Raw genomic sequence first — 22,663 nt, 5'->3', positions numbered from 1 at the left:
TGGATTCTTTACCAGCTGAGCTACCAGGGAAACCCTTACAGCCATATATCTTACAGCAAATATATGGGAAATTCCAGGCAAGAACTATCCAGCTGACCTCATCAACCCCAGAAGAATGAAAAATAATAATAAATGGTTGTTTTAAGTCACTAATTTTGGAGTGGTCTGATACACAGATAGCTAGAATACACCTCTTGAGAGTGTTACACTCTCAATATTTGATATTTATCAAAATGTTAATCAATACATGCCATCACCTAGAAACTTCATACATTAATATTTATCCTAAAGATGTATTAGAACATATACAAAGTAACATTGTAACAAGCTATGCATTGCATCTTTGTTTGCAACAGTTAAAAAACTAGAAACAATCTAAATGTTTCTAGAAACAAGAAACAGGTTAAATACTTTCTGATACACTGAAACAATGGATTACACTACTAAAAAGAAAAAGGAATCACATTACATACTACTACAGAATCCTATAGAATAATCCCCAAGTTATCACCAAGTTAACTTCACAGCAAGGTGAAGGACAATGTGCTTAATATGCTATCCTTTTTATGATAAAAATAATACACACATGTATATATATATACACACACACACATGTATATGTTCATATGTATATATTTGTAAATGCATAAAATATCTCTAAAAGGATACAGAAAAAATGGGTAACAAAACAAAACAAAAAAAAAACCATAAAAAAAAAAATGGGTAACAATTGCCCCTGCAAAGGGCACTTGGACACCTTCAGGACAAGAGGTGAGAGAAAGACTTGATTTTCACTGTGAACCTTTTCAATTCTGTACCATGACCATGTATATATTACCTAGTCAAATAACTTTTTAATAGTATCTTTATGATCAAACCACACTAGTACAATATTCTCAATTTAAAAATGAGACAACAGTTCAGAAAATTGATGTGATTTGTTTACACAAGAAAAGTTAGCCAGTGTCAGGACCAGGTCTTGAAATGGTGCTTCTCATGGAGCTCTTTTTTGGACAAAACCCTTTGAGTTTATCCCTTTTTAGTATGCCTGTTCTCTGTCAGCATCTCCAAGAAGTAAATTTTTTTCCCCCAGTTTCAGCCTGTTTCTACTTCTAGACTAAGTCCTTCAGGACTAAACATATGTGTGTTGCATTTGTTTCCTCTTGAACAGATTACAACAAATTTAGTGTCTTGAAACAACACAAATTTATTATCTTAGCGTTCTGGAGGCTAGATGTCCAAGTGGGTCTTGAGGGTTTTGGCGAGGCTGCATTCCTTCTGGAGGCTCCCGGGGAGAATCCATTCCCTTGTGTTTTCCAGCTGCGAGATAGGGTCTGTCGTTGCCCACGGCCTTCTGTCTCCATTTCCAAAGCACATTTCTCCAAGTTCTGCTTCTACTGTGCCATCTCCTCTTTCTGCTTTTGACCCTCTATGTCTCCCTCTTTTAAGAACCTTTATGATTACAGACATGGCTAACACACTTATAGTTCCCAAAGGGGAAAGGTGGGTGGCGGGCGGGATAAATCAGGAGTTTGGGGTTAACATATACACACTGCTGTATATAAAATAGATAACCAACAAGGACCTACTGTAGAGCATGGGGAACTATACTCAATATTGTGACATGACTCTGTCTGGGGCATTTCTTAATCAAGAGTACTGGAGTGGGTTGCCATTTCCTTCTCCAGGGGATCTTCCTGACCCAGGGATTGAACCCGCGTTTCCTGTACTGTAGGCAGATTCTTTACCGCTAAGCCACAGGGGAAGCCCAAAAGACAAGTTGTATGTATTAATCAAAAAAAAAAAAAGAAAAGAAAAATCCTTGTAAATACATTAGCCCTACCTGGATGGTTCAGAATCATTTTTTCCATCTCACTATCCTTAACTTAATCATATCTGTTTCCCATGAACTGTAGCCTGCCAGGCTCCTCTATCCATGGAATTCTCCAGGCCAGAATACTGGGGTGGGAAGCTGTTCCTCCCTCCAGGGGATCTTCCCAAACCAAGGATCAAACCCAGGTCTCCTGCATTGTAGGCAGATTCTTTACCGTCTGAGCCACCAGGGAAGCCCAATCATATCCATAAAGCCCTTTTACAATGTAAAATAACAGTCACAGGTTCTATGGACTTAGGACATGAGTTTCCTTGGGAGGTCATTGTTCATCCCATCATTTTAGCTCTAAATTTGAAGTCTGTGTCCTAAACTGTCTTTATTTCTTCATCTATAAAACAGGAATAAAGGCACTACCTATTTTATATGGTTGTTGTGCAGATTATATCAATTATATATTTAAAAAGCAAGGAAATCCGCCTGACACATCGTAAGCTCTGGAAATATGTTATACATAACATCTTTTGAGCTTTCCTGGTGGCTCAGGTGGTAAAGTGTTAGTCGTAAAGAGTAGAACACGACTGAGCGACTAACACTTCAATTCAGGTGGTAAAGAATCCGTCCGCAGTGCAGAAAACCTGGGTTCGATCCCTGGGTCTGGAAGATCCCCTGGAGAAGGAAATGGCAACCCACTGCAATGATCTTGTCTGGAGAATCCCATGGACAGAGGAGCCTAGTGGGAGAGTTAACTTAGGCAGGTGGATAAGGAGTCCAAGCCCAGGGTCCCTTTAAGGAGGAGGTAAACATTCTTTTTCGCACTCTTTTGCCTTAGACAATTAAGCCTCGTAGGCAGCATTATCTCTTGCTCAAGGACATGCCTTTTTTTGAGCTTTGGACAAATGTCATAGGAGAAGGCCTGGAAAGTAAAACTTCCACTGCCTTAAGCTCTGGGTTCCTTTTGGCTAATCTCATGCTGATGTCACCCCAGGATGTATGTTACAGGAAAGGATCTGGGTAAAATTCTCACAGCCTTGAGGTAATTGTTTTTATCTATTGTCAGCAGCTAGTTGAGAAGTATGGAAGATCCCGCTTAAACTAGCGAGGCGCGTACTCTCCTGCCTCATTCTGATGTCTACGTCAGAAGCTTTTTCTATCACTTTCACTTTAAATAAAATCTACACAAAGCTCTGAGTGTCCGAGACTGTCTTTGGTGCCAGACTTAAAGCTTCTCCTTTGGAGACCATGAATCCGGTGACACCGTTCAGTTCATCGTAAGTTCTCAATGGTGAGCTACAGTCCATGGGGTTGCACAGAGTCAGACATGACTGAGTGACTTTCACTAACATCTTTTATGTATGACTTGCGGTTGGTACTGTTGAGTCAGTGAACTCTAGTTGTCTGGTAATGTTCGAGCTTTTCATCAAGAGGCTAATGATCTCTTATGTCTTCCTTTAGATCTCTGCTGAAGATACAGAAGAAAGGCCTTTATTTTAGCAAACTCCAACAAACTCACTTTCAGGGGAAAAACAATAACAACACAACACATTCAGCAGATGAATGAAATTAATTTAGGATACGAGTTGACATTTTATGCAGTCGTCTTCACTTGTGCCTCTGCAAGTCCATAACCTCCACAGTATTTGCTGAGAATTTGAGGGAAGTTTGCTGCATACAAGGCCCCGTGCAACAAGGATACCAAAGGGTGGCAATAGAAGGTGATCCTGGCTTTTTACACCTGAGGTAAGTGAGCCTTAAGGAGACCAACTTACAAAACGCCACACAGCCAGAACTGGAGTTCAGGATATGGCTCCGGAGATGAACTACAAACCGGGGGGAAAAAAGGAAAAGTAATACATTGTGCTATACAATATTAAATGTGCTAAATGAATAGTTAGGACTGCAAGTGCTCGGGGATTTTAAATGGGGAGAACTCTTGTAAAATGGGTTCACCAGAAAAGGTATAATTCAAGGAATGTGTAAATTTTGGATGGAAAGAGAGGAACTGGAGAGGGAACAGGTAATTTTGAGCATAAGCAAAGACACAGACCCGTCCTGCAGAAAGTTGGCACTGAGCATTTATTTGTACTGCGGAGCAAGCGGCTCCTCACGTAAGTAAGCCTGAATAGCAGGACGGGTGCTGTGGGGGGCAGCTCTGGGGGGTGGGCAGGCCTTTGCTTCCCCTTCCACAGAGCAGGGTCAAGGGCACGATGCTGCTCCACTAGCCGAGCCACTCCTGACAGAGGAGGAGCAAGCCAAGCAGCTGTGGCTAAAACAGACCGTTTGAGAAGAAGGTAGAGACAGAGCTCTCTTTCTCAGAAAGCCTGAGGCAACATGGGAGTCTGCTTCCTGATATTACAAATGTAGATATCTGCAGCACTGAGGTCAGCATGAAAACCGAGTCTCGGAAGTTTAACGAAAGTAACGTTTGGGAGATATCTGTGGAAAATGCTACAATTCTTGGACATTTCAAATGTTCCAAGCCCCACGCTGTCACTCGTTTTACATCCTTTTAATAACCTTTTAATAACTTTACATACTTTTAATAACCCTCTGAGATAGACATTATTATGCCCATTTTACAAAACGATAAGCCAGGGAAAAAAAGCCAAGAATTTAGTGCCAATCATCTCCATAGCTGCGCTGAGCCCCACACATCTTCCACCTAGAACATCCTCTCACTACTTAAAGCTACATCCCAGCAAAATGATCCCTGAGAGCTCAGCTGGTAAAGAATCCGCCTGCAATGCAGGAGACCGTGGTTCGATTCCTGGGTCAGGAAGATCTGCTGGAGAACGGATAGGCTACCCACTCCAGTGTTCCTGGGCTTCCATTGTGGCTCAGCTGGTAAAGAATCCGCCTGAAATGTGGGAGGCCTGGGTCTGATCCCTGGTTTGGGAAGATCCCCTGGAGAAGGAAAAGGTTACCCACTCCAGTATTCTGGCCTAATTCCTGTACAGTCCATAGGGGTCGCAGAGTTGAACCTGACTGAGTAACTTTCACTTCACCAGCAAAATGAATCAATTTCTTTTCCAGTTTCTGGTTGTGTTTCTTGAAAAATACTGTAAGGTATTTCTGTAAACTGACTAGAAGTCCCAGAAAAAGCAGAAATGTAATGATGATAATTTGCTAAGTCATCTCTATGCTGAGTGCTCTCAGAACCATAAAACTGAACCCTTTTACACCTACTTGTGAGCAGTTAGCAGAGTCGGGAGATAGGGGACAGCCTTTTATTTCCTATTTCCATCTTTCAATTAGAGAAGGCTCAAAGCAGTCAGTGCTCCAAGACACAAAGTCACAGGAAGTGGTAAAGCCCAGTAAGTCAGATAAGATTTTGGTAGACTGCAGAGGAAATAGCAGAAAAGACAGTCTTATTTTCAGGAAGAAATAGCTGTGCACCAGCGTCCTCGTGAGTTCTGTCACATCTGAGAGGGCCCGGACTATCTAGGCCATCAGCTTATTGACCACTGCCTTATGATACTTAGTGAAATGAATGCTTTCTCTATGAATAAATGTATTTAACTGAATCAATCAAATTCTTTTCTTTCTCCACCCTAAGCAGAAATTCCCCAACTTTATAGCTTCATGGCATCCTCAGCAGTCAGTACTTTCTCACAGTGCCCTAGACCTCAAGGGTTAATTACACGCATGCATGGGCTCCGTCGCTCAGTCGTGTTCAACTCTGCGACCCAGGGACTGTAGCCCACCAGGCTCCTCTGTCCATGGGATTTCCCAGGCAGGAATACTGGAGGGGGTTGTCACTTCCTTCTCCAGGTTAGTTAAGTAGTTAGGGCCAAACACTTTGATAATATTTATGTTTTATCAATGTAGTAGCCATTTGAAAAAAAAAAATGATACACATAAATAGAAAAAAATACCACTTTGCTCTGAAAAGGTCCCCAACTACTTATTAATGGTACAAATGTGCTGGTTGGGCACCACACACAACTTCTCAAACCTTAGAACCAGATTTTATACCACTTTCCTTGTTATTATGTAACAGAAAGAAACGTAGCATGTTCTAATGCTGAAATTGTGAACCATCTCAAACTAGAAATTTGCAAAGGTGTCACTGTGGTCCCCTTGAAAAATTAAAATATTCCACGAACCCTTGTGAGTTTGAGAACACTGAAGAACACAGTTTGGAAACTAAGCTATGGCAATTGTACTCTCAGAAAAGGAAGTCAGGTGGAATGCCTCCAGTTTCTAAGTATTTACTCTGGAGAGACCTGTTCTGACTGAGACTAGAAAAGGAAGTTGGATCCAAGTGCTAAAATCCACCTGTGCTAATCTCTTGACCTGCTAATTCATTGTTTCCCAGAATCATCTCTGCCAACCTCTCAGAAGAGAACCACTACCCCTTACCACTGTCTATTCTTAACATGACTAGTTTTGAAATGTAGTTTGTGGCTCCCATTAGGAAAAGTAATGAAATTTTTCATTCAAGTAACCCCTTTCGTATAAGACACAACTTGATGTTATGGAAAGAGAATTAGATTTACAGATAATTGAATTGGGGCCCTGTTTCCACCACATACTAAGTAATCTTGTGCAGATTTTCAAATTTTAGTTCTGAATGCAATAACTTAATAATAACTGTATAACACATTTGAATAAAGCAAAGTTTCTCAAACTCAATTGGCATAAGAATCCCCTGAGGGCCATCATTAAGATACAGATCTCTGGGCTCCACCCTCAGGTTCTAATAAAACTGGTCTGGGAGAGAGCCCAAGAAGCTGTCTTTTTTAACAAGCACAGCACCCAATGTGATATAAATTCAGGTAGATGACAAGTTGAGAAATATTAGTGTATTGCTGATCCTGTCAAGGCCATGGTTTTTCCAGTGGTCATGTATGGATGTGAGAGTTGGACTGTGAAGAAAGCTGAGCACCGAAGAATGGATGCTTTTGAACTGTGGTGTTGGAGAAGACTCTTGAGAGTCCCTTGGACTGCAAGGAGATCCAACCAGTCCATCTTAAAGGAGATCAGTCCTGGGTGTTCATTGGAGGGACTGATGTTGAAGCTGAAACTCCAACGCTTTGGCCACCTGATGCGAAGAGCTGACTCATTGGAAAAGACCCTGATGCTGGGAAAGATTGAGAACAGGAGAAGGGGACGACAGAGGATGAGATGGTTGGATGGCATCACCGACTCAATGGACATGGGTTTGGGTGAACTCCAGGAGTTGGTGATGGACAGGGAGGCCTGACGTGCTGCAGTTTACGGGGTCGCAGAGAGTCGGACACAACTGAACGACTGAACTGAACTGGTTCTGTTCACAGCACCAGTCGTCTTGCTGTGTCTCGCTGTGCACCCTGTTCATTGAACCCAGGGTAGACAAGGTTCAAGCAGTGAAGCTGGAAGAAAACTCAAGGGGCCGTAAGAACTGCAGATGCATGTATTCTCTCCTGGCTGGCGCCTCAGTTGTAGCAGCAGATAGCAAAACCTACCACAACACAACCTCTCTCCTGGCTGATGCAGCAGCCACAGCATACACGCTGTATTCTCTCTCCTGGCTGACCCAACGGACACAGCCATGACTCAGCAGTAATGCTGCCACTTTGCAGGTGGAGCTCAATCAATCAGCAGGGCTTCCCTGATAGCTCTTTCTCCTGCAATGCAGGAGACCCCGGTTCGATTCCTGGGTCAGGAAGATCCCCTGGAGAAGGGATAGGCTACCCACTCCAGCATTCCTGGGCTTCCGTTGTAGCTCAGCTGGTTAAGAATCCGCCTGCAATGCGGGAGGCCTGGGTTGGATCCCTGGGTTGGAAAGAGCCCCTGGAGAATGAAAGGCTACCCACTCCAGTATTCTGGCCTGGCGAATTCCGTGGACTGTATGGGGTCACAAAGAGTCGGACACGACTAAGCGACTTTCACGTTCATATCAGCACAGCATAAATTAGTGACCAAGCCAAGTACCTCGTGAGGTGCATGCGCAGTGCAGTAAGTGATCTCAGCCATTACACGGTCATTATTGACAAAACATGGGACGAGAGAGCCTGAACAAGCCATCTTGGCTAATTTGCTGTCTCCCTCACAATTAAAAGATACATCTTTAAACACTTGCAGATGATGTAACAATTTCATCCAGGTAGTATTGCTTTCATTTTATAGATGAGGAAACTGAGACTTTAAAAAGACGAGAGTGGCATCCCACCCAGGTCTTCTCTACAGGTAAATCTGTAATGATCAGAGGGGTTGGATTTACCTCACACATAAAATATGTATATGTTCATGTAGCTCACTAAACTGTATATTCCTTGAGCACAGTATGTCTTCATCATTTTTATATCTCTGGTACTTGACAAAGCAGCTCAATAAATGTTTAATTTAAAAAAAAAACTAATTTTTGAATTTGTTGTATAGAAATACCTAATATTTCAAACAAGGCATACTTTGAATCATGTTTAGTTTTTCCCAAATCAAAAGTCCTGAAAAAAAAAAAAAAAAAACCCTCAAGCGACAGTTTTCACAAAATATAAATCTTTCTTTGTTTCCTAATGACTGAGCTAAAAGTAACTTTCTCACAGTTGGGGAAGGATCACGAGGTCAGCCAGTTCCACCCTGCGGCAGAATGCCCACTTGCTGCTTGTTCAGGGAACTGATGATGCCAGCAATCCTTTGTCTTCGGTATAATCAGACTCTGAAGCGCGTTCAGGCCTCTCGGTTCAGGCTGCCAATAGTGGCCGCATCGCTCCCAGAAACGGACCTCGGTTCTGCTGACTCAGAAAGTCAGCTCCCAGCGGCAGCCAGGCCCCTATTCAGATGGCATTGGTTTCTCAACCTTTTTTTTTTTTTTTTTTGAAGGGGTTGGGTGGTAGTCATGTTACCCTTTTGTTACAGAAGGGGATTAATGTGAACGCTGAAGCCAATGGCAGTGGACACCTAAAATAAGATTTTAAAACCATTTTGCAAAACCAAGCTATTTTATGTTCCCTTTTATAAAATATTGTCTACTGAGAATGATTTGACTTGGGTAAGGTATAGCTTTAAGTGCTTTATTTGATAAACTGACAGACAACAGAGTGATTTTTGAAAATCCTTATGACTCAAAACATAGATTATTCAGCAGCAGATTATCCATGGCTATTCTTTTCATTCTATTGTTAGCAGGGAACATTTAGGAAAATCTTGTATTCCTATCAAAGCTAAACATGAGTTAAAATGGAAAGAAATTTAGTGTGGGAGTTTGTATAATGACAGTATTTATTATGAAGAAAACTGCATAATGTGATTTTATTTCCATGATACAAGCTATCACAAATCTCACACCTGAGACTCAATATAAAATGTTAATTATCAAGGGTTATACTTTCATATATTTAAAGGGAGCACTACATACTGAATCATAGAATAAGCCAAGCCTCTGTCCACCTGATTCTAGAGTCAAGGCAATGTCCTGACCATCATATTTACAAGTGTCTTTGACTTCACAATATCTGCAACTGCAGTAGCACACACAGAGTGACCTCAGGCACTTTCTTGTCAAAAGCACTTTGGAAACTTTTATTTTACACATAAGGCATGTTTCTCTTTTGTAATACAGCACCCTGTGAACATTCAAAGCCCAGGAAGGACGATACTTTGAGTGGTACTTCTGGAACAGAGGTGAACTAACAAAGGAATATCAACTTACTGTAAATATTACGATTCATAATCCCTTACGATTATACAGTGGAAGTGACAAATAGAGTCAAGGGATTAGATCTGATAGACAGAGTGCCTGAAAAACTATGGATGCAGGTTTGTAACACTGTACAGAAGGCAGTGATCAAAACCACCCCAAAGAAAAAGAAATGCAAAAAGGCAAAATGGTTGTCTGAGGAAGCCTTACAAATAACTGAGAAAAGAAGAGAAGCAAAAGGCAAAGGAGAAAAGGAAAGATAGACCCATATGAATGCAGAGTTCCAAAGAATAGCAAGGAGAGATAAGTAAGTCTTCCTAAGTGACCAATGCAAAGAAATAGAGGAAAACAACAGAATGGGAAAGACTAGAGATCTCTTCAAGAAAATTAGATACCAAGGGAACATTTCATGCAAAGATGGGCACAATAAAGGACAGAAATGGTAAGGACCTAAGAGAAGCAGAGGATATCAAGAAGAGGTGGCAAGAATACACAGAAGAACTATACAAAAAAGAATGACCCAGATAACCACAATGGTGTGATCACTCACATAGAGCCAGACATCCTGGAATGTGAAGTCAGGTGGGCCTTAGGAAGCATCACTAGAAACAAACATAGTGGAGGTGATGGAATTCCAGTTGAGCTATTTCAAATCCTAAAAGATGATGCTGTGAAAGTGCTGCAGTCAATATGCCAGCAAATTTGGAAAACTCAGCAGTGGCTACAGGACTGAAAAAGGTCAGTTTTCATTCCAGTCCCAAAGAAGGGAATGCCAAAGAATGTCCAAACTACTGCACAATTACACTCATTTTACACGCTAGCAAAGTAATGCTCAAAATTCTCCAAGCTAGGCTTCAACAGTACAAGAACCAAGAACTCCCAGATGTTCAAGTTGGATTTAGAAAAGGCAGAGGAACCAGAGATTAAATTGCCAATATCCGCTGGTTCATCGAAAAAGCGAGAGAATTCCAGAGAGACATCTATTCCTGCTTCATTGACTGTGCTAAAGCCTTTGACCATGTGAATCACAACAAACTGTGGAAAATTCTTTGAGAGACAGGAATACCAGACCGCCTTACCTGACTCCTGCGAAACCTGTTTGCAGGTCAAGAAACAACAGTTAGAACCGGATATGGAACAATGACTGGTTCCAAATGGGGAAAGGAGTCTGTCAAGGCTGTATATTGTCACCCTGAGTATTTAACTTACATAAAGAGTACATCATGCAGAATGCTGGGTTGGAAGAAGGACAAACTGGAATCAAGATTGCCAGGAGAAATATTAATAATCTCAGGTATGATACCACCCTAATGGCAGAAAGCAAAGAGAAACTAAAGACCCTCTTGATGAAGCTGAAAGAGGAGAGTGAAAAAGCTGGCTTAAAACTCAACAGTCAAAAAATGAAGATCATGGCACCCAGTCCCATCACTTCATGGAAAATGGGTGGAAAAACAATGGAAACAGTGACAGACTTTATTTTCTTGGGCTCCAAAAAAATCACTGTCTTGATTAAAACCAAGTCTTGTTTTAATCACACAGATGTCTATTTTATTTATGCCATTTTAAGTAACCATCCAAAGATTTTTATTCATTTGTGGTAACTCCTTAAATTTTTTTTTTTACCTCATTGAAATAATAGCTAGACTCTCTTTCTCTAAAGGTTTTTTGTTGATATTCTTAATTGTTCTTATTAGCATCTGTAAGGTCGCCTGAGCCGAAGGCCACAATGAAGCTTCCTAAACTGGTTTTTTTCCTTCTAAAAATAAGTTCCTAGGGTAGTTTGACTTTTGTTTTGCAAGTACCAACAATACAATTGTTTGCAACAAGAGCACTTTAGACTTAATAATTTGTTAGTTCCTCTAATTCTAAAAGGATCCATCATTTGGCTAACAATAAATTATATCTCAACAGAGATGCAATCCATTAAGAATAAAAAAAAAAAAAAAAAAAGACCTCTTCTAGGCCTAATAGGAACAAACACACAATAGAAGAACTGAGGAAGATCAGATAGAACATTTATGTCTGAAAGACACAGGGAAATCTGAGCTTCCCCCTAGAAGGCCTTGTTTAAGGTTTTACCAAGATGGCTTTTAATTTTTATGCAGGAAAGAACATGGCAAATACATGGGGAAACAGTAGAAATGGTGACAGACTTTACTTGCTTGGGCTCCAAAATCACTGCAGATGTTGTCTGTGGCTATGAAATTAAAAACGCTTGCTCCTTGGAAGAAAAGCTATGACCAACCTAGACAGCATATTAAAAAGCAGAGACATCTCTTTACCAACAAAAGTCCGTCTAGCCAAGGCTATGGTTTTTCCAGTAGTCGTGTATGGATGTGAGATTGGACCATAAAGAAAGCTGAGCACCGAAGAATTGATGCGTTTGAACTGTGGTGTTGGAGAAGACTCTTGAGAGTCCCTTGGACATAAAGGAGATCCAACCATTCAATCCTAAAGGAAATTAACCTGGAATATTTATTGATAGGACTGATGCTGAAGCTGAAGCTCCAATACTTTGGCCACCTGATGCGAAGAACTGACTCATTGGAAAAGACCCTGATGCTGGGAAAGATTGAAGGTGGGAGAAGAAGTGGATGACAGAAGATGAAATGGTTGGATGACATCACCAACTCAATGGACATGAGTTTGAGCGCACTCAGGAAGATGGTGAAGGACAGGGAAGCCTGGCATGCTGCAGTCCATGGGGTTGCAAAGCGTCACACAGGACTGAACGACTGAATAACAACGAGGATGTTAGAAATCCTCTTTGTTTCCAAAGAATGAGAAAATCATGTGCTACCCCAAAACTGTAGTGGCTGTCAGTGTAAATGTTAGCAGATTTCCCTTTGCCAACTGGCAGGCTCTTGTTAGTGCTATTAATTTGGTCTGTTGGGCAAAAGAGATGTTAGGTAAGGGATTACTCCCCAGGATTTATACTGGAAAAACAACAGCATAACCAGCCTGGTACTTTTCATGAAGTCCTTGCAAATATGAACCATAAGTGAATAATATGAAATCAGGATTATCAATAGGGCTTTCTCAGAGATCAATCCTGGGAGGTAAAAAAAAATTGTCAGTTAAAACAACATAATCATATATATATTTTTTCATCATTGACATCTGATTCTTCCAATAGCAAGGTAGCTGGATTAAGCTTGCTGCATCTGTGTCAAGTTACATTTGGCAAGAGCAAGATAATCTCATGGGAAGTTAATCAACTTGCTGCATAATGTTGTGTATGATAAGAGTTTAGTAATGTGAAGAGCAAAGACAGTAAGAGGGTGACTCATGAGTATTTCTTCTCTGGTTTAACACAGCCTAGCTGTTGCTGTGACAGCTTGGAAACAAGAGGGTGGTGCTCGCAACCGAATCTAGCTGTTGGCTCTAATGTTCTAGGTCAGCAGTAACCACCATGTTGCTGGGTAAGTGCTCCTAATGCAATCCCTTTTTGCTCAAGAACAGAGAGGGAAAAGGGTCGATCATAATTTGGGGCCTTGGTCAAAAATTCTTTTAAAGTCTCCTTGCCTTCAGAATGCTCTACTTACCAGCAAAGAGGTTCAGATTGGTCTCGTTCAAGTAGATTATACAATGGCTGAGCAATTTAAAAAAAAATTGGGGATCCATTTCCTGCAGTAACCTGCAAGTCCTAAAAACACCCTTAATTGTCTTTTTGTCTTCAGGGCAGGGAAGACTAGAAGGCCTTTCAACTCTATCCACATCAATTAACAGTTCTTTTTTAGAGATGCTACGTCCTAAATATTTTACTCTAGTCTTATGGTATTGCAGGTTTTCTTTGAACACTTTATGTCCCTTTACCGCTTGCTTTTGGAGTAAATACAGAATGTCTTGCTGGCTGTTTAACAAAGAGTTTGAACACAGAGGTAAATTATCTACATATTGTATCAACACTGACTTATGAGGAAAGTCTAGTCATCTAGATCAGCTTTTAATATCTGAGAGAAGTAAGTGGGGCTCTCAGCATAGCCCTGTGGCATTGCAGTCCATGTATATTGTTATTCCTTCCAAGAGAAGTAAAAAAGACAGGGGTCATCAGGATGTACAGGAATACTAACAAAAGCACTGCAGAGATCTATCTGAAAAGAAGTCACTCTTTTTTGGAATATAGGACAGTAAAGTGTGAAGGCTTGGCACTATAGAATCCTGAGGGATAATAATAGCATTGATAGATCTCAGTGAAGTCAAGTTGCTCAGTCATTCTGACTCTTTGCAACCCCATGGACTATACAGTCAATGGAATTCTCCTGGCTAGAATGCTGGAATGGGTAGCCATTCCTTTTTTCAGGGGATCTTCCCAACCCAGGGATCAAACCCAGGTCTCCCACATTGCAGGCGGATTCTTTACCACCTGAGCCACCAGGGAAGACCAAGACTACTGGAGTGGGTAGCCTATCCCTTCTCCAGCGGATTTTCCCAACCTAAGAATTGAACTAGGATCTCCTGAATTGCAGGCGATTCTTGATTAACTGAGCTAGATCTCAAGTCCTGTACAAATCTTCAATGCTTGCCATTTGGTGTTTTAACTAGCAAAACGGAAGTGTTACAAGGGCTGGTGCAAAGCACAAGAAGCCCCTTCTCAATGTAAGCTGACGTTAAAGGTTTTATTCCTTCTACAGCCTCCTGCCTTAATGGATACCGACGAATACTGGGCATGGGCTTACAGTAATTTGAATAGGGGATGTGGAATGTATTCATCCAATGTCAGTAGAAGCAAGTGCTCATAATTCTTTAGGTATTAAGCCTGTCAAGTTGTCTTGTTCAGTGCCATCCTCATCATGAGTCACAAACATTATATGATGAAGGAAGTCTGCTTGATCCTTTAGATCTAGAAACATCTCTCCCTTAGGAATCAAAGAAATATGGGCTTCATAAGCTTCCAATAGGTCTTTACCTATGGGGGAAACAGGAGCATTTTCTACTAGGAGAAAGGAGTATCTTCTTTTAAGTTCACCTAAGTACAATTCTAAAGGTAATGATTAAATAACCTTAATAGGCACATTAGAAACCCCTACCATCGCCAAGGTATTACTCTGAGGAAGAGAGCCTTTAATTTTGGTAGTGGCTCAGACGGTAAAAGCATCTGCCTACAATGCGGGAGACTGAGATATCTGGGTGGGGAAGATCCCTGGAGAAGGAAATGGCAACCCACTCTAGTACTCTTGCCTGGAAAATCCCATGGACAGAGGAGCCTGATAGGCTACAGTCCACGGGGTTGCAAAGAGTTGGACATGACTGAGTGACTTCACTTCACTTCAAAACTGAAGAGGCGGCCCCTATGTATTATGGCTTTCATTGCTTCTCCTTGTATAATCATTTCTACTTCTCCCAAGGTGTTAAGAGAGAAGGGGAAAGACTCTTTAGGTTCCCTGGGAGTAGCCCTATTCTTGTTTAACTCGAAACTCCTATCTAAAATCGAGTTTGCTTCTAGGCTTCTTTTTAACTCACAGTTCATTTTCTGATATGCTGGGTTTCTGCAGTAAAAACAAACTTCTTGTTTTGCTCTCAGTTGAGAAATAAATGGGGGTTGGTTGACCTTGGATTGATCGTAGGTACTTAACTGGCACAGTTGAAGGTTCATGATTTTGCAAATAACCCATTTTCTTTCTTTTTAATGGTTTTGGAAAGTTGGTCAGCCAGTGTAACAAGGGTATTGGTATGTAATGTAGACCAACCTAGATAGTGTCTTTTGATCAGAGTGGCTAAATTCTTATCCAAACCATCTAAAAAGGTGGAGTTGAGCAAAAGATCAATTTTATGGTTAGAGAATGACTCAGGTGTCAAGCCAGAACATTGCTTAAAAGTTTTTTTCAAATCTCTCCTAACAGTCTGGAATTGATTCAGCTGGCTTTTGCTTACATTGTTGAAATCTTTGTCCAGTCTACAGTTTTAGAGAAAAGTTCTGGGATAAGATCAAGTAATTTCTGAGCTAATTCCTTACATTCATTTCAAGCCTCTGGATTATGTGATTCAAAGTCCATTAAGGGGTGTTTCCAACCTGCTTTCTCCACCCATTCCCTTGGTTTGCTTTCAAAAACGAATAGCTATATTAGTTGGTATAGATCTGAAAACCTGGGCTCATAGGTCCGGATGGTTAATTCAAATTTCTTATCCCAATGGATCCTGACTGGATCAGGAAAGTCTTTAGCTAAGGCTCTAAATTCTCTTCTGGTCCAGGCTGTATAGGTGATCCCCAAAGATGGCTTACCTCTCCCTGTAATAGGTGTCTCCTTAAAGGGAGCTATAAGTACTCCTGATTTTTTACTCTCCTTTTCTGAGGTAAGGGGAGCAGCAGGAGGCTGAGAGGAGGAAGCACCTGGACCAGGGAGCTCAGATAGATGAGGGCATAGGAGGAGCAGAAGACGGGGTCAGGGTTTGTGGCCTTTTTAGCTCTGATATAGTTTCAAGCAATTTCTTGTTGGTTTCCTGCAGAGAAATTACTCTATCGTTTCCTCTTTTAGAAGATTCTAGATACCAATCAAAGTAAGCATTCCGTTTCCTCTGTCTGATCTTATGGTTGGCCTTTTCTAACTGTGCATGCAAAAATAGCAATTGTAGAATATCAAAGAACCCCAATTTGGCTCACTTTAGATTGAAATTTCCTTTAGTATAATTTTCCCAATGAACTCAGTACTTGTAAGGATGAACTCCCTACGTATTGTATATGAGTCTGGCTGGGGTGTCAGTCGAAGGTTGACTTTCTGACAACTTTCATTTCTGTCTTTGAGAGATTTTATTTCCCATTTTAAGTTGAATTCGTTAGGGATATAATTCGCTAGTGAAATTGTGTGGTGGGCCTGTGTACTGCTGGTGAGTTTACCTCCTCTAGGCGTCACCCCAGAGACATTTCACTTTGTCTTACACGTCATGGACTCTCCCTCTGGCCGTCTAAGACCACCATGGGTACTCAGATCGCTGAATGGCCAGTTCTTATCTGCAGCCCTCAGATGAGAAAGTAGTTTAATTAATGAGTGGGTTTCCATGTGGGACCACTGCATGGTATGAAGACCTGGCCTCCACCACTCCCATGAATTTCTCAGTCACCAGGGAAAGCCCTAACCAGCTGGGAGCAAAGCTCTCATGTAATATCTTCACTTTTATCCCAACAAATTCTATGAAGGCAGCCAAACTGAGGAAAAGTGTCAGATCAGCCTCTTACCTAAGCACTTCAGGCAAGACTACTCAGGTCTCCTACAACTGAGAAAACTCTGATATTTTTCAACCAGCCCCACCCCACAGTATCTTCCAATTGAGTGAGTATTCCTTGGCTGAGCCATACCCAGTATCTTTCAACTGGTTGGGTATTCCTCAGTATCTTTCAGGCAAGCTCCACCCACTATACAGACCCTGGGTAGGTATACCCCAGGACACTTCAACTGCCCCCCTCAGTATCTTCCAACTGGAAGGGGGGCAGATAACTTGCTCTACCACCAAATAAAACTCAGGATCTTTAACCAGAAGAGGAGATCGAAGAACTAGGAGACTTACCCAAATTCACCTGGACTCCCTGAGGAGGTGGATGGGCTCAAGGGGCCACTGCTGGTATTAAGGCTCTGGTTCCTCGTAGAGTTCAGGCAAAGGAAGGAGGGAAGCCTGCTCTGGGTCCCTTCATGGTATTCATAACTCAACTTAAAAAATTGCACAGTGTAAGAGTTGTGAGCTAAGTTTTATTTGGGGCAAATTAAGATGGTAGCCCAGGAAACAGCACCACAGATAGCTCTAAGAAACTGTTCCAAAGAGGGAGGGAGGAAAGATAGTATATCTTTAGGACATAGGATATAGGATAAAGAGGAAGTACATGTAAATAAGCACACTTTTTTTGTTTTAAAAGTTTCTGCTGATCTCGTGAAGTTTTGCTGGTCATGAGAAACAGTCGTCACTATGAAGGATTTTAGTGCTTTTCTAGATATGAAGAGATACAAGAACTGAGCTCATAAAACCAGTTCTTGAGAATACCTAACTATCCGAAGACCTGTCTTGCCAGTTTCCAGAAGCACAGATTGCCTCATTTCTACTCTCCACCCTGAGTTCCTTCAGGGGGTGTTGGAGGTCAGCAGCTTCAGTGGTGCATAATTTAATCCTTATAGAGGTAGTTGGCAAGCACCCATGGTAAGTGTCAATTTGTGGTTCCCAATTTGTGATTGACAATCTTATTTGACATCTAGTAAACCTCGGTATTTTTTCTGAACCATGGTGTTGGAGAAGACTCTTGAGAGTCCCTTGGACTGCAAGGAGATCCAATCAGTCCATTCTAAAGGAGATCAGCCCTGGGATTTCTTTGGAAGGAATGATGCTAAAGCTGAAACTCCAGTACTTTGGCCACCTCATGTGAAGAGTAGACTCATTGGAAAAGACTCTGATGCTGGGAGGGATTGGGGGCAGGAGGAGAAGGGGACGACAGAGGATGAGATGGCTGGATGGCGTCACTGACTCGATGGACACGAGTCTGAGTGAACTCTGGGAGTTGGTGATGGACAGGGAGGCCTGGCGTGCTGCGATTCATGGGGTCGCAAAGAGTCAGACACGGCTGAGGGACTGATCTGATCTGAAAGAGTTGGACACGACTGAGCGACCGAACTGAACTGAACTGAAACCTCGGTATGGGGCTTCCCTAGTGGCTCAGTAATCTTAAGCATTTGCAGATTCATGTCTCCCTGTAGCTCTGAACTTTTTATGTTTCCTTCAATCATTTTTTTCTGTTTATTCTAAAAACTTCTGATGTTGTAAACCTCAGTTAATTCTGTATGAATTATCTTTTCTGACATATTTTGTCTCTGACTACTGTTCGGTACTGTTGGATAAGCCTTTAACTAAGTGGAAGGAGGACTTTCCAGGTGGCACAGTGGTGAAGAACCTGCCTGCCAATACAGGTTCCATCCTTGTGTCAGGAAGATCCTCTGGAGAAGGAAATGGCAACCCACTCCAGTATTTTTGCCTGGGAAATCCTATGGACAGAGCAGCCTGGCGGGTTACTCTATGGGGTTGTTAAAGAGTCAGACACAACTTACCAACAACAGCCCCAAGGATACAAGAAGGGTAGAAGGGGAAATCCTGTCTCCTTAACAGTGAACTGCTCTTACAATGTGATTTTGGGTACTTTTCTCATAATTCTACCTATGTGTCTTCAGCTTTCCTATGATTCTGCAATATCCTGTAAAAAGTCTTCTCATTCTTAAGAGATTAAGAGGTAGAATGAATTTCATGAGTTCTATTCTCTATAACTGAATGTGACTGCTACAATAATCACAAAAATAAATTGTATTTTTAGCAAGCAGCCTTCTTGGTATAGAATTTTCTAATCCCCTGAATTCAAACTGCAGGAACAAACACCATCCTAAGTCCTCAGTATCAGTAAGTCCCCAATTTTCTGTGTATTCAGGGAAGCGTTTTTTTTTTTTTTTTTTTTTAAACTGCCATCTAGATAGAGAATGGTGAAAGTCGATCAGTTGTGTCTGACTCTGTATAGTCCATGGAATTCTCCAGGCCAGAATACTGGAGGGGGTAGCCTTTCCCTTCTCCAGGGGATCTTCCCAACCCAGGGATTGAAGCCAGGTCTCCCATATTGCAGGCAGATTCTTTACCAGCTGAGCCACAAGAGAAGCCCAGGTAGAGAATGGAGTTGATGAAAATCCAAACTGACAGTTAAACAGAGGTATTCTCTGTACTAAAAAGTATCACTGGGCTTAAGGATAAAGACATCTGAAAGGCATCTGAACTTCCCAGAGTTTCTGTAAAGGAGGGAACTGTGTAGAATATGTTCTAGACCCCTCTGAGTGTTACACTACCAAGCATATGATATGATCCATTGACAGGAAAGCTATGACAAGCCTAGACAGCGTATTAAAAAGCAGAGACATCACTGTGACAACAAAGGGCTGTATAGTCAAAGCTATGGTTTCTCTACTAGTCGCATATGGATGTGAAAGCTGGACCATAAGGAAGGCTAAGTGCTAAGGAATTGATACTTTTGAATTGTGTTGCTGGAGAAGACTCTTGAGAGTCCCCTGGATTGCAGGAAGATCAAGCCAGTCAATCCTAAGAGAAATAAAGCCTGAATATTCATTGGAAGGACTGATGTTGAAGCTGAAGCTCCAATATTTTGGCCACCTGATGCGAAGAGCTGACTCACTGGAAAAGACCCTGATGCTTGGACACACTGAAGGCAGGAGGAGAAGAGGGCGACAGGATGAGATGGTTGGATGGCATCACCGACTCAATGGACAGGAGTCTTGGCAAACTCTGAGAGATAGTGAAGGACAGGGAAGATTTGTGTCCTGCAGTCCATGGGGTTGCAAAGAGTTGGACACAACTTAGTGACTGAACAACAACGGGCAGGTTTACCTAGTATATGAAATGCAACAGTTTATTTTGAATAATTTCTATTCAATTTTTTTGTTTGCTTCTAGAAAATGTAAAAACATACTATCTTTGTCAGTCAAAACAAACATGTCAAACATACTATCTCTGTAACAAAATGCCATACTGTGGGTGGCTGAAACAACAGACATTTATTTTCTGGCAGTTCTGGAGGCCAAAGGTCTGAGATCAAGAAGCCTACTGATTCGGTTCCTGCTGAGAGCTCTCTTGCTGGCTTGCCCCCCTCTCCTGTGTCCTCCTCTGGCAGAACAAGAGTTCCTCTTCTTCTAAGGTACAAACCCATCCGGATTAGGGTTCCACACTCATGACCTCATTTAACCTCAATTACCTCTTTACAGGCCTTATTTCCAGATACATCACATTAGGGCAAATACGTCCTGGAATTTTGATTTTAGAAAATGTGAAAGTATTTTTTATAATAATGAAAAAGAACATTTCTTCAGTGATTAACACATGCCAGGCCCTATGGGAAGTGCCTTATAAGTATTTGTGAATTTAGTTCTTACAACCAATGAACTAAGTATTATCTCATTTTAGAGATGCGGAACCAAAGCCCAGATATGCTAAGGAACTTGCCCAAGATCACACTGCCAGCACAGCGAAGATTCCAATACACACAGTCCTTTTAACTATTATACTGTAATCTAACCCATGTTGTTGTTTAGTGACTAAATTGTACCCAACTCTTTGCAAACCCATGGACAATAGCTTGCTAGGCTCCTCTGTCCTTGGGATTTTTCCAGGCAAGGATACCGAAGCGGGCTGCCATTTTCTTCTCCAGGGGCTCTTCCTGACCCAGGGATCAAACATGCTTCTCCTGCTTGGCAGGCAGATTCCATAACTTAATGTATAAAATACTGGTATATTATATACCAATAAGGAGGGTTTAGCAAGCCCAGAAGGTACCGCTGACTGGAATGGATGCCGGTGTGAGATGAGTCCCACCCTAAATGTGTGACTACACCTGCTGAAGGAGGCTGAGAGACTACTCCGCAGATACGGGAGTTTGGGATCACATACTAATTTATACTCTCACCAGCAGTATCTGAGTCTGTTGCCCCACAACCTCATCAAACCAGAATTTTATATTTAAATAGTACCTCACCTACAATTTCAAAAACACAAAAACTCTGATGTGCCTTATTTGCTATAAGAAAAATCCTCTATGTAATTATTGTGACCTGGTTTAATCATTAGCTCTTATCAAGTGTAAACCATGATAGCAAGTTACCAAGGTTTAAATACAAGCCTGATTAAGGCTAAAATTTGATATGCCCACTTTATTATTTCACCTGAAGATACTGCAAGAAAACTCAAAAGGCATAAAGAAAAGAAAAAAAGTATACAAAAGTACTCATAAACCTTCATATTTCAACTCTCAGGATTGGCATAGCTTTTACAAATTTAGTTCTTTAAAAGGGTAATGTGACTGTCAACAGAAAAGTTATGCTTAACTTTCTGAAACACTAAAGTAAAAATAAACAGTAAAATGAATATATATATATGAATATTATCTTAGATTATATAATCCTGGAGGGAGGCTGAGTCCTAAAATTTCCTTTTAAGCGCCACAGACTCTAAAATACCTGCTAAGTCCGGGTTTGTTCATGACGACATTCAGCAAAAATTGAGAACTTAAAAGTATTTAAAAACAGAAGCTTCTGCATCCAAGATTTTAACTGCAAAAATATTCAGCACTTTTTGGAAGGAGTGATCCAATGACGTCTCCCAGATAACAGTATATGCAATCAAGCACTTTGCCCGGGTTTCGTCCCGTGTTCGTTTCTTCAAAATACCGAATACGGGGCACTCATTACTCGGTACCTCTCTTAACCATTTCCTGCATTATAATCACTCGGAGGGACTGAAATAAAACACACCGAGTCCCTGAATCTGCGGCAGGGCCGAGCAACCATATTTTTTAGCAGCATCACCACTTACTTATTAAGGAAGGGGGACCTCGGCGGGGACGCCCGACGCCCCCCACCAGAACCGGGGGCTGGGGACCCGGGCCCTCTCCGTTCGCCAAGCTCTCCCAGGCGACCGTGAGGCCGGGTCCAGAGCGGAAAGCGGGCGCGCAGCAGCTCCGGGTGGCTGGCCCCGGGCCCGGCGCGAGGAAAGCGCTTAAAAAAATAAACGGTTTTCGTGGAGCGGGAGTCGCGGTGTCCCCGGGCGCCCTCGGCGAGAGGACGGCGCGGCCTGACTGCAGACGCCGGGGCGCGCCGGCCGCAGAGGCCGCGAGGTCCGCCGGCGCTTCCCGCGGACCGGCCGGCCGCCGGGGCGAGCAGCGCCCACTCTTCCCCGGTAACTGGCCCCGGGCCCAGCCGGCCAGAAGCCAGAAGGCCGGCCGCGGTGCCCGGACCTCGGCGCAGCCCCAGCCGCCCCAGCGCGTCGTCAGGCCCGGCCCCCGGCCGGCCCCGGGCGCGGCTGCGCCAATCGCGGGCCTCGGCCTCCGCCGCACCTGCAAGGAGGAGCACGCCGGCCTCCGCCGCCGTCGCCGCGCGCCCGCCCCCGCGTCCCGCCCCCACAGCGGCGCACGGAGACCTCGGCCACCCGCGGCCCGGAGCGGAAGCGGCTCCCCTGAGGCGGGCCCCGGGCCGCCGCCGCCGCCGCCGCCGCCTCAGAGCCCGGCCGCCGCCGCCGCGACCACGGCGAAGCGCGGGGCGCCCCGAGGACCCCCGCGACCCGGCGGGCGCCCCGACCGGGCCATCCCGCCGCGGGAGGCGGTCGCGCTCGGGCGCCTGGGGCGCCGCCACCGATGCCCGTGTGGTGCTGCCGCTGCTCCCTGGCCGCTCATTTCAGGTGACTTCCCGGGCGGG

At 42.9% G+C, this 22,663-nt stretch overlaps 2 protein-coding genes across 4 annotated transcripts in view; one reads left to right on the top strand and one right to left on the bottom strand.

The window, feature by feature from the left end:
* Nucleotides 1-1,182: 1,182 nt before the first annotated feature.
* Nucleotides 1,183-22,554, bottom strand: LOC139186831 (collagen, type I, alpha 1a-like). The gene is made up of 3 exons (XM_070802176.1): nucleotides 22,472-22,554; nucleotides 21,786-22,388; nucleotides 1,183-3,293 (listed from the first exon to the last, which is right to left on the bottom strand). Exons 1-3 carry the CDS (start codon nucleotides 22,552-22,554, stop codon nucleotides 3,260-3,262), a joined length of 720 nt encoding a protein of 239 aa, XP_070658277.1. The 3' UTR covers nucleotides 1,183-3,259.
* Nucleotides 22,401-22,663, top strand: part of OSGIN2 (oxidative stress induced growth inhibitor family member 2) — a 29,525-nt gene continuing 29,262 nt past the window's right edge. For 2 of the 3 annotated variants that reach the window (XM_070802937.1, XM_070802938.1), the window contains exon 1: nucleotides 22,405-22,646. In XM_070802937.1, the coding sequence (XP_070659038.1) occupies nucleotides 22,603-22,646 (44 nt within the window). In that variant the 5' untranslated portion in view covers nucleotides 22,405-22,602. Of the gene's footprint in view, nucleotides 22,647-22,663 lie in introns of all 3 variants that reach the window. The other variant, XM_070802939.1, reaches the window with a different exon arrangement.

Source organism: Bos indicus, chromosome 14, assembly GCF_029378745.1.
Source record: "Bos indicus isolate NIAB-ARS_2022 breed Sahiwal x Tharparkar chromosome 14, NIAB-ARS_B.indTharparkar_mat_pri_1.0, whole genome shotgun sequence".
Classification (NCBI taxonomy): Eukaryota; Metazoa; Chordata; class Mammalia; order Artiodactyla; family Bovidae; genus Bos; species Bos indicus.
The sequence above is the reverse complement of the archived record's forward strand: the minus strand, read 5'-3'. Positions and strand labels throughout refer to the sequence as shown.

Coding starts and splice junctions, on each gene's coding strand:
- LOC139186831 (XM_070802176.1), bottom strand. CDS start 22,554: ATGGCCCGGTCGGGGCGCCCGCCGGGTCGCGGGGGTCCTCGGGGCGCC. Junction 22,389..22,471: donor GTCGCGGCGGCGGCGGCCGG/GCTCTGAGGCGG, acceptor CGGGTGGCCGAG/GTCTCCGTGCGCCGCTGTGG. Junction 3,294..21,785: donor AGGTCCCCCTTCCTTAATAA/GTAAGTGGTGAT, acceptor CTGTATCTTCAG/CAGAGATCTAAAGGAAGACA.